Raw genomic sequence first — 12,112 nt, forward strand, 5'->3', positions numbered from 1 at the left:
AAGTCTGGGCTTCCCTGCTTAGGCTGCTGCCCCCGCGACCCGACCTCGGATAAGCGGAAGAAGATGGATGGATGGATGGATGTTACAGCTTCGTCTACACAAGAAACAAAAATATGTTTTAATTAAACTGTTGACGTGCACGTTTGAGTCGTTTGGAGAGAAATTGGTTGAACTTGCGTGAATTGCCGCGATCGTATCATTGCGAAATCTTGTAGGGACTGGTATATGTGACTTGTGTGTGACGAGCACGTGTGCTGATGTCAGGAGGTGAGGAAAGTCAGCGAGGCCATCAAGTACAACCATCCGCTGAGGACGTGCATCGACACCATCCTGAGGAAGGTGAGTACTGGCCGCCACTGGCATCATGGCAACATGACTCGCTCCGACACTGCTGCGTGCTTCAGTGCCCGCTGGACTACCAGGAGAAAATGGGTCGCAACATGGACGACTACGAGGACTTTGACGACAAGCAGACGTTTCCCAGCGAGAAAAGTCTGGTGAAGCTTCACAAGCAGGTGAGTTCCGGCCCCGCGTTCAGCGTACCAGCACTGAAGGTGTGTGCGCAACAGGTGATCTACGCGGTGCAGAGACACAACAGGACCCGGGTGCAGTGGCAGATCCTCTTGCAGCAGGCCTTCCACCTGGAGGACGTGGCCAAGAACGAGACCGGCTCCAGCCGCCAGTTCGTGCACAGCTTCCCGCGCTCGCAGCCCGCCGGGTGGTTCTGCAGATACGTGTACACGCCGACCGTAGGTGAGCCCCTCCGTCACGCCGTGCAGCGCCGGCGTGTTTAGCAGCGTGGCGCTAATTTGCCTTCCCTCAGAGTGGTACTGGGAGTGTCTCCTCAAGCGCTGCTTCTACCGCCTGCTGGGACTGGTCCTGAGCCTCTTCAGCGTGGCCGTGGTCTGGTCCGAATGCACTTTCTTCAGCACCAAGCCGGTCCTGTCGCTGTTCGCCGTCTTTATCCAGCTGGCCGAGCGGGACTACAACTACGTATATATCCAGGTGATGAAACCACTTGACAAAGTCATCATGCAGTAGTTCAGACATGTGAGCACCCTTTCTATCGGCAGTGCTGATTCAGCACAAATTGCTGCCATGCCGACATAATATTTTGAAAATCAAGATGACATTTCCTGCTTTTGGGTGTTTCTATACTATTTATATTTTACCTTTAGATTTAAGGAGCCAGATGAGGTGGTTCGGGCATCTGGTCAGGATGCCACCCGAACGCCTCCCTAGGGAGGTGTTTAGGGCACGTCCAGCTGGTAGGAGGCGACGGGGAAGACCCAGGACACGTTGGGAAGATTATGTCTCCCGGCTGGCCTGGGAACGCCTCGGGATCCCCCGGGAAGAGCTAGACGAAGTGGCTGGGGAGAGGGAAGTCTGGGCTTCCCTGCTTAGGCTGCTGCCCCCGCGACCCGACCTCGGATAAGCGGAAGATGATGGATGGATGGATGGATTTATTCTAATTTACCAACCTATTTTTGAAACTTACATGTCCCACATATAATGTACCACAGTTTTTGTTTTTAAATTTTAGGAGATAATTGTGTGAATGCTCCAAAACATTCACATATATGGTTTTCTACACCAAAATTCATCTATTTATTCTTTACATTTTGGCGCGCTCTACCTTGCACATATTTCATCCGATTCAAACCGTTCGAACAAATTCCCCAAATTCCCCAGAATTCCAGGTTTTTCGGGACATTATTCCTTTCAAAATTAAATCGGCCATTTTTCAAAAGTCCACCATTCCACTTTTAACATATTCCACTCATCCTGGACATTCAAACTGTCATTTTTCCAAGTTAATTCCAGGAATTCCCAGTAATCCTGTTTTTTTCAAATCCTTTTTTCTGTCTACTGACTACTCTTCCCACATTTTTCAACCCACTTCAACCGCTCCACAGTCAAAACATTCCTCTTATTCAGGACAAAAAACAAAGGTTTTATTTTAAAAAAGGAAAAATTCCCGGTTTTCCTGAAATTCCATTATACCATTTCACCTAGTCAGTGGCCTAGTGGTTAGAGTGTAACATAATTGAGAGTCCAGTCCATAGTGGATCTAACATAATAGTGTGAGAGTCCAGTCCATAGTGGATCTAACATAATAGTGAGAGTCCAGTCCATAGTGGATCTAACATAATAGTGTGAGAGTCCAGTCCATAGTGGATCTAACATAATAGTGAGAGTCCAGTCCATAGTGGATCTAACATAATAGTGAGAGTCCAGTCTATGGTGGATCCAACATAATAGTGTGAAAGTCCAGTCCATAGTGGATCTAACATAATAGTGAGAGTCCAGTCCATAGTGGATCTAACATAATAGTGTGAGAGTCCAGTCCATAGTGGATCTAACATAATAGTGTGAGAGTCCAGTCCATAGTGGATTTAACATAATAGTGAGAGTCCAGTCCATAGTGGATCTAACATAATAGTGTGAGAGTCCAGTCCATAGTGGATCTAACATAATAGTGAGAGTCCAGGCCATAGTGGATCCAACATAATAGTGAGAGTCCAGTCCATAGTGGATCTAACATAATAGTGAGAGTCCAGTCCATGGTGGATCCAACATAATAGTGAGAGTCCAGTCCATAGTGGATCCAACATAATAGTGAGAGTCCAGTCCATAGTGGATCTAACATAATAGAGGTAGCATCTCTAACTGTTACCAGGAGAACATTCCAGAGTACTGGAGCCCCAATAGAAAACGCTTTCCAGCCCACAGACTTTTTTGGGGCTCTGGGAATCACTAATAAGCCGGAGTTCTTTGAAGGCAGATTTCTTGCCGGGACATATGGTACAATACAATCGGCAAGATAGGATGGAGCTAGACCGTGTAATCTTTTATACGTAAGTAGTAAAACCTTAAAGTCACATCTTAAGTGCACAGGAAGCCATAATAACAATAATAACTATTATCTATCCAAACATTGACACTTCCTCCTCCGTCCAACAGGTGGCGTGCTTCATCACCATCTTCTTCCTGTGCACCTGCGTTTACTCCACAGTCTTCCGTATCCGGGTCTTCAACTACTACTACCTGGCGTCGCACCACCAGACGGACGCCTACAGCCTGCAGTTCAGCGGCATGTGAGCTGGACGCCTGATTAGGAACGCCTCCGTGGGCCCCCCCCCGACCCCCCTGAACCCCTTCTGGTCCTCTGCAGGCTCTTTTGTCGCCTCACGCCGCCGCTGTGTCTCAACTTCCTGGGTCTCATCCACATGGACGCGGCCATCTCGCACCAGCAGAAGGAGCAGACGGCCTACACCTCGGTCGCCAAACGACTCGGACGTCATTGGTTCTGATAACGAGCGTCGCTAACGAGCTCTCCCTCAACAGATCATGGGCTCCATGCGCGTGCTCTCCTTTGTGGCCAACGGCTTCTACATCTACTACCCCATGTTAATCGTCCTCCTGTGCATCGCCACTTACTTCAGGTGAGACGCGCCTCCCTAGCCCCGCCCCTTTTCCCATCAGGACCACTTCAGTGTTGTCTCCTCAGTTTGGGGACGCGCTGTCTGAACCTGCTGGGCTTCCAGCAATTCATGGGCGACTGCGAAATGACCTCTGACCTGATGGAGGAGGGCAAGGAGCTGATTCGCCGCGGTCAGTGTTACGTAAACGTTTAGCACAGGTGGGCTCAGGCTCGCGATGACACGTCTGTTCTCGCTCTCGCAGAGAAACGAAAGCGCCAAAGGACGGAGGACGGCGAGAACCGGCGGCGAGTGAGTCCACTTTTTCCTGCTCCGACCTCCAAGTAAGCGTGAGACTGACGACATGCGTTGCAGGACTGGAAGCAGCGCTACGGCAACCAGAGGGAGGAGCCAATGGCGAGGAGCAGGGCCGTGCACGACGCCAAGGAGGGCGACGCCAACGACCGACGTCAGCGTAAACATTAGCAGCGTTAGCCGTTTTTGCTAGAGATCGAAGTGCACCCGCAGGGAATTCTAAAAAGGCTATTTCTCAAAAAATAACACTTTTTCAACCGATTTAAACCATTCCAACATCAACACATTCAATTCATCCTGGAAATTCTAACTACCATTTTTCAACCCTCAACACATTTCTAGGAAGTCTTGTTTTTTCTATCCTTATTTGCAACCTTTCTTAGTGCGATGACTCCTTCAGTACATTCATGCTCCTAATCATTTTCAAAAATATTCCACTTTTCCCTAAATTTCCAGGAAGTTCCCATTGTAATGAATGGGACATGTTTCCACGTTGCAAAATTCCCATATTTTTCAACCCATTCCAACATCAACACATTCAATTCATCCTGGAAATTCATACTACCATTTTTCCACCTTCAGCAAATTTCCAGTAATTCCTGTTTTTTTCTATCTTTATTTGCAATCTTTTTTAGTGCGATGACTCATTTCACATTTTTAATCCCATTTCAACTGTTCCACCGTCAAAACATTCCTGTTAGTCAGGACAAAAAAGCAAATTGGTTTAAGAACTTGAAAAATTCCCGGTTTTCCCGTAATTCCGTAATACGATTTTTCAATTGAAAAACTGTTACTCCTTCAGAATTACTCGACCGATTTAAACAATTCCAACACCAACCAAGTCAGGACATTCATGCTCCTACTCATTTTGAAAAATATCCCGCTTTTCCCCAAATTTCCAGGAAGTTCCCATTGCAATGAATGGGACATTTTTCCAAGTTGCACAATTCTCACAATTTTCAACCTATTCAACCCATTCCAACATCAACACATTTAATTCATCCTGGAAATTCAGACTACCATTTTTTCCACCTTCAACACATATCCAGGAATTCCTGTTTGTTTCTATCCTTATTTGCAACCTTTTTTAGTGCGATGACTCCTTTTACATTTTTAATCCCATTTCAACTGTTCCACCGTCAGAACATTCCTCTTAGTCAGGACAAAAAATCCAAGTTTGTTTAAGAACTTAAAAAATTCCTGGTTTTCCCGAAATTCCGTAATACAATTTCTCAATTAAAAAGCTGTTACTCCTTCAAAAGTACTTTACCGATTTAAACAATTATAACACCAACCAATTCATGCTCCTAAGCATTTTCAAAAATATCCCGCTTTTCCCCAAATTTCCAGGAAGTTCCCATTGTAATGAATGGGACATTTTCCCAAGTTGCACAATTCCCACATTTTTCAACTTATTCAACCCATTCCAACATCAACACATTCCAATCATCCTGGACATTCAAACTACCATTTTTTCCACCTTCAACAAATTTCCAGGAATTCCTGTTTGTTTCTATCCTTATTTGCAACCTTTTTTAGTGCGATGACTCATTTTACATTTTTAATCCCATTTCAACTGTTCCACTGTCAAAACATTCCTCTTAGTCGGGACAAAAAAGCAACTTGGTTTAAGAACTTGAAAAATTCCCGGTTTTCCCGAAATTCCATAATACAATTTCTCAATTAAAACTCTTACTACTTCAAAATTACTTGACCGATTTAAACAATTCCAACACCAACCAATTCAGCTCATTCAGGACATTAATGCTCATCATTTTCAAAAATATCCCGCTTTTCCCCCAAATTTCCAGGAAGTTCCCATTGAAATGAATGGGACATTTTCCCAAGTTGCACAATTCCCACATTTTTCAACCTTTTCAAACCATTCCAACATCAACACATTCCACTCATCCTGGACATTCAAACTACCATTTTTTCCACCTTCAACAAATTTTGAGGAATTACTGTTTTTTTCTATCCTTATTTGCAACCTTTTTTAGTGCGATGACTCCTTTCACATTTTTAATCCCATTTCAACTGTTCCACCGTCAAAACATTCCTCTTAGTCAGGACAAAAAACCAAGTTGGTTTAAGAACTTCAAAAATGTTCCTGAGATTTCGTAATACGATTTTTCTATTGAAAAACTGTTACTACTTCAAAATTACTCGACCGATTTAAACAATTCCAACACCAAGCAAGTCAGGACATTCATGCTCCTAATCATATTCAAATATATCCCGCTTTTCTCCAAATTCCCAGGAAGTTCCCATTGTAATGAATGGGACATTTTTCCAATTTGCACAATTCCCATATTTTTCAACCCATTCCAATATCAACACATTCAATTCATCCTGGAAATTCATACTACCATTTTTTCCACTTTCAACAAATTTCCAGGAATTACTGTTTTATTTCTGTCCTTATTTGCAACCTTTTTTAGTGCGATGACTCCTTTCACATTTTTAATCCCATTTCAACTGTTCCACTGTCAAAACATTCCTCTTAGTCAGGACAAAAAATCCAAGTTGGTTTAAGAACTTAAAAAATTCCTGGTTTTCCCGAAATTCCGTAATACGATTTTTCTATTAAAAAGCTGTTACTCCTTCAGAATTACTTTACTGATTTAAACAATTATAACACCAACCAATTCATGTTCCTAAGCATTTTCAAAAATATCCCGCTTTTCCCCAAATTTCCAGGAAGTTCCCATTGAAATGAATGGGACATTTTCCCAAGTTGCACAATTCCCACATTTTTCAACTTATTCAACCCATTCCAACATCAACACATTCCACTCATTCTGGACATTCAAACTACCATTTTTTCCACCTTCAACAAATTTCCAGGAATTCCTGTTTGTTTCTATCCTTATTTGCAACCTTTTTTAGTTCGATGACTCCTTTCACATTTTTAATCCCATTTCAACTGTGCCACCGTCAAAACATTCCTCTTAGTCGGGACAAAAAAGCAACTTGGTTTAAGAACTTGAAAAATTCCCGGTTTTCCCGAAATTCCATAATACAACTCTTACTACTTCAAAATTACTCGACCGATTTAAACAATTCTAACACCAACCAATTCAGCTCATTCAAGACATTAATGCTCATCATTTTCAAAAATATCCCGCTTTTCCCCCAAATTTCCAGGAAGTTCCCATTGAAATGAATGGGACATTTTTGCAAGTTGCACAATTCCCACATTTTTCAACCTATTTAAACCATCAACACATTCCACTCATCCTGGACATTCAAACTACCATTTTTCCACCTCTAACAAATTTCCAGAAATTCCTGTTTGTTTCTATCCTTATTTGCAACCTTTTTTAGTGTGATGACTCCTTTTCACATTTTTAATCCCATTTCAGCCGTTCTACTGTCAAAACATTCCTCTTAGTCAGGACAAAAAATCAAGTTGGTTTAAGAACTTGAAAAATTCCCAGTTTTCCCGTAATTCCGTAATATGATTTTTCAATTGAAAAACTGTTACGCCTTCAGAATTACTCGACCCATTTAAACAATTCCAACACCAACCAAGTCAGGACATTCATGCTCCTAATCATTTTGAAAAATATCCCGCTTTTCCCCAAATTTCCAGGAAGTTCCCATTGTAATGAATGGGACATTTTCCCAAGTTGCACAATTCTCCCATTTTTCAACCTATTCAAACGGTTCCAACATCAACACATTCAATTCATCCTGGACATTCAAACTACCATTTTTCCACCTTCAACAAATTTCCAGTAATTACTGTTTTTTTCTATCCTTATTTGCAACCTTTTTTAGTGCGATGACTCCTTTTACATTTTTAATCCCATTTCAACTGTTCCACCGTCAAAAAATTCCTCTTAGTCAGGACAAAAAAGCAACTTGGTTTAAGAACTTGAAAAATTCCCGGTTTTCCCGAAATTCCATAATACAATTTCTCAATTAAAAGAAACTCTTACTACTTCAAAATTACTCGACCGATTTAAACAATTCTAACACCAACCAATTCAGCTCATTCAGGACATTCATGCTCATCATTTTCAAAAATATCCCACTTTTTCCCAAATTTCCAGGAAGTTCCCATTGAAATGAATGGGACATTTTCCCAAGTTGCACAATTCCCACATTTTTCAACTTATTCAACCCATTCCAACATCAACACATTCAATTCATCCTGGACATTCAAACTACCATTTTTTCCACCTTCAACACATTTCCAGGAATTCCTGTTTGTTTCTATCCTTATTTGCAACCTTTTTTAGTGCGATGACTCATTTCACATTTTTAATCCCATTTCAACTGTTCCACCGTCAAAACATTCCTCTTAGTCTGGACAAAAAAGCAACTTGGTTTAAGAACTTGAAAAATTCCCGGTTTTCCCGAAATTCCGTAATACAATTTCTCAATTAAAAGAAACTCTTACTACAAAATTACTCGACCGATTTAAACAATTCTAACACCAACCAATTCAGCTCATTCAGGACATTAATGCTCATCATTTTCAAAAATATTCCACTTTTCCCCAAATTTCCAGGAAGTTCCCATTGAAATGAATGGGACATTTTTTCCAAGTTGCACAATTGCCACATTTTTCAACCTATCCAAACCATTCCAGCATCAACACATTCAATTCATCCTGGACATTCAAACTACCATTTTTTCCACTTTCAACAAATTTCCAGGAATTACTGTTTTTTTCTATCCTTATTTGCAACCTTTTTTAGTGTGATGACTCCTTTTACATTTTTTATCCCATTTCAACTGTTCTACCGTCAAAACATTCTTCTTAGTCAGGACAAAAAATCAAGTTGGTTTAAGAACTTGAAAAATTCCTGGTTTTCCCGTAATTCCGTAATACGATTTTTCAATTGAAAAACTGTTACTTCTTCAGAATTACTCGACCGATTTAAACAATTCCAACACCAACCAAGTCAGGACATTCATGCTCCTAATCATTTTGAAAAATATCCCGCTTTTGCCCAAATTCCCAGGAAGTTCCCATTGTAATGAATGGGACATTTTTCCAAGTTGCACAATTCCCACATTTTTCAACCTGTTCAAACCATTCCAACAATCAACACATTCAATTCATCCTGGACATTCAAACTACCATTTTTCCATCTTCAACAAATTTCCAGGAATTCCTGTTTGTTTCTATTCTTATTTGCAACCTTTTTTAGTGCGATGACTCCTTTCACATTTTTAATCCCATTTCAACTGTTCACCGTCAAAACATTCCTCTTAGTCAGGACAAAAAAGCAACTTGGTTTAAGAAGTTGAAAAATTCCCGGTTTTCCTGAAATTCCGTAATACAATTTCTCAATTAAAAAGCTGTTACTCCTTCAAAATTACTTTACTGATTTAAACAATTCCAACACCAACCAATTCAGCTCATTCAGGACATTCATGCTCATCATTTTCAAAAATATCCCACTTTTCCCCAAATTTCCAGGAAGTTCCCATTGAAATGAATGGGACATTTTCCCAAGTTGCACAATTCCCACATTTTTCAACCTATTTAAACCCTCAACACATTCCACTCATCCTGGAAATTCAAACTACCATTTTTCCACCTTTAACAAATTTCCAGAAATTCCTGTTTGTTTCTATCCTTATTTGCAACCTTTTTTAGTGTGATGACTCCTTTTACATTTTTTATACCATTTCAACTGTTCCACCGTCAAAACATTCCTCTTAGTCAGGACAAAAAAACAAGTTGGTTTAAGAACTTGAAAAATTCCCGGTTTTCCCAAAATTCCGTAATACAATTTCTCAATTAAAAAACTGTTACTCCTTCAAAATTACTTGACCGATTCAAACAATTCCAACATCAACCAATTCAGCTCATTCAGGACATTCATGCTCCTAAGCATTTTCAAAAATATCCTGCTTTTCCCCAAATTTCCAGGAAGTTCCCATTGTAATGAATGGGACATTTTTCCAAGTTGCACAATTCCCACATTTTTCAACTTATTCAAACCATTCCAACATCAACACATTCTGTTCATCCTGGAAATTCAAACTACCATTTTTCCACCTTCAACAAATTTCCAGGAATTCCTGTTTGTTTCTATCCTTATTTGCAACCTTTTTTAGTGTGATGACTCCTTTCACATTTTTAATCCCATTTCAACTGTTCCACTGTCAAAACATTCCTCTTAGTCAGGACAAAAAAGCAACTTGGTTTAAGAACTTGAAAAATTCCCGGTTTTCCCAAAATTCCATAATACAATTTCTCAATTAAAACTCTTACTACTTCAAAATTACTTGACCGATTTAAAGAATTGTAACACCAACCAATTCAGCTCATTCAGGACATTCATGCTCATCATTTTCAAAAATATCCCGCTTTTCCCCCAAATTTCCAGGAAGTTCCCATTGAAATGAATGGGACATTTTCCCAAGTTGCACAATACCCACATTTTTCAACCTTTTCAAACCATTCCAATACTCAACACATCCCACTCATCCTGGACATTCAAACTACCATTTTTTCCACCTTCAACACATTTTGAGGAATTACTGTTTTTTTCTATCCTTATTTGTAACCTTTCTTAGTGTGATGACTCATTTTACATTTTTAATCCCATTTCAACTGTTCCACCGTCAAAACATTCCTCTTAGTCAGGACAAAAAACCAAGTTGGTTTAAGAACTTGAAAAATTCCCTGTTTTCCCGTAATTCCGTAATACGATTTTTCAATTGAAAAACTGTTACTCCTTCAGAATTACTCGACCCATTTAAACAATTCCAACACCAACCAAGTCAGGACATTCATGCTCCTAATCATATTCAGAAATATCCCGCTTTTACCCAAATTTACAGGAAGTTCCCATTGAAATGAATGGGACATTTTTCCAAGTTGCACAATTCCCACATTTTTCAACCTATTCAAACCCTCAACACATTCCGCTCATCCTGGAAATTCAAACTACCATTTTTCCACCTTCAACAAATTTCCAGGAATTCCTGTTTCTATCCTTATTTGCAACCTTTTTTAGTGTGATGACTCCTTTCACATTTTTATACCATTTCAACTGTTCCACCGTCAAAACATTCCTCTTAGTCAGGACAAAAAATCCAAGTTGGTTTAAGAACTTGAAAAATTCCTGGTTTTCCCGAAATTCCGTAATACAATTTCTCAATTAAAAAGCTGTTACCCCTTCAAAAATGCTTTACTGATTTAAACAATTATAACACCAACCAATTCATGCTCCTAAGCATTTTCAAAAATATCCCGCTTTTCCCCAAATTTCCAGGAAGTTCCCATTGAAATGAATGGGACATTTTCCCAAGTTGCACAATTCCCACATTTTTCAACCTATTCAAACCATTCCAACATCAACACATTCTGTTCATCCTGGAAATTTCATCTACCATTTTTCCACCTTTAACAAATTTCCAGAAATTCCTGTTTGTTTCTATCCTTATTTGCAACCTTTTTTAGTGCGATGACTCATTTTACATTTTTAATCCCATTTCAACTGTCCCACTGTCAAAACATTCCTCTTAGTCTAGACAAAAAATCCAAGTTGGTTTAAGAACTTAAAAAATTCCTGGTTTTCCCGAAATTCCGTAATACGATTTTTCAGTTGAAAAACTGTTACTCCTTCAGAATTACTCGACCGATTTAAACAATTCCAACACCAACCAAGTCAGGACATTCATGCTCCTAATCATATTCAAAAATATCCCGCTTTTACCCAAATTTACAGGAAGTTCCCATTGAAATGAATGGGACATTTTTCCAAGTTGCACAATTCTCACACTTTTCAACCTATTCAAACCCTCAACACATTCAATTCATCCTGGACATTCAAACTACCATTTTTCCACCTTCAACAAATTTCCAGGAATTCCTGTTTGTTTCTATTCTTATTTGCAACCTTTTTTAGTGCGATGACTCCTTTCACATTTTTAATCCCATTTCAACTGTTCCACCGTCAAAACATTCCTCTTAGTCAGGACAAAAAAGCAACTTGGTTTAAGAACTTGAAAAATTCCCGGTTTTCCCAAAATTCCGTAATACAATTTCTCAATTAAAAAACTGTTACTCCTTCAAAATCACTTGACCGATTTCAAACAATTCCAACACCAACCAATTCAGCTCATTTAGGACATTCTTGCTCCTAATCATTTTCAAAAATATCCTGCTTTTCCCCAAATTTCCAGGAAGTTCCCATTGTAATGAATGGGACATTTTTCCAAGTTGCACAATTCCCACATTTTTCAACTTATTCAAACCATTCCAACAATCAAAACATTCAATTCATCCTGGACATTCAAACTACAATTTTTCCACTTTCAACATATTTCCAGGAATTCCTGTTTGTTTCTATCCTTATTTGCAACCTTTTTTAGTGTGATGACTCCTTTCACATTTTTAATCC

The 12,112-nt window shown here is 39.7% G+C and overlaps 1 protein-coding gene across 5 annotated transcripts in view; it reads left to right on the forward strand.

The window, feature by feature from the left end:
* The window catches only part of LOC133536102 (G-protein coupled receptor-associated protein LMBRD2B-like), a 28,924-nt gene that overhangs the window by 12,685 nt on the left and 4,127 nt on the right, over positions 1–12,112 (forward strand). For 4 of the 5 annotated variants that reach the window (XM_061876307.1, XM_061876308.1, XM_061876306.1 and 1 more), the window contains 10 exons: positions 265–339; positions 405–515; positions 570–753; positions 824–1,005; positions 2,965–3,098; positions 3,176–3,281; positions 3,349–3,446; positions 3,512–3,615; positions 3,688–3,734; positions 3,798–3,897. In XM_061876307.1, the coding sequence (XP_061732291.1) occupies positions 265–339; positions 405–515; positions 570–753; positions 824–1,005; positions 2,965–3,098; positions 3,176–3,281; positions 3,349–3,446; positions 3,512–3,615; positions 3,688–3,734; positions 3,798–3,897 (1,141 nt within the window). The remainder of the gene's footprint in view (positions 1–264; positions 340–404; positions 516–569; positions 754–823; positions 1,006–2,964; positions 3,099–3,175; positions 3,282–3,348; positions 3,447–3,511; positions 3,616–3,687; positions 3,735–3,797; positions 3,898–12,112) is intronic. The other variant, XM_061876309.1, reaches the window with a different exon arrangement.

The sequence above is a fragment of the Nerophis ophidion genome, linkage group LG17 (assembly GCF_033978795.1).
Source record: "Nerophis ophidion isolate RoL-2023_Sa linkage group LG17, RoL_Noph_v1.0, whole genome shotgun sequence".
In the NCBI taxonomy this organism is placed as follows: Eukaryota; Metazoa; Chordata; class Actinopteri; order Syngnathiformes; family Syngnathidae; genus Nerophis; species Nerophis ophidion.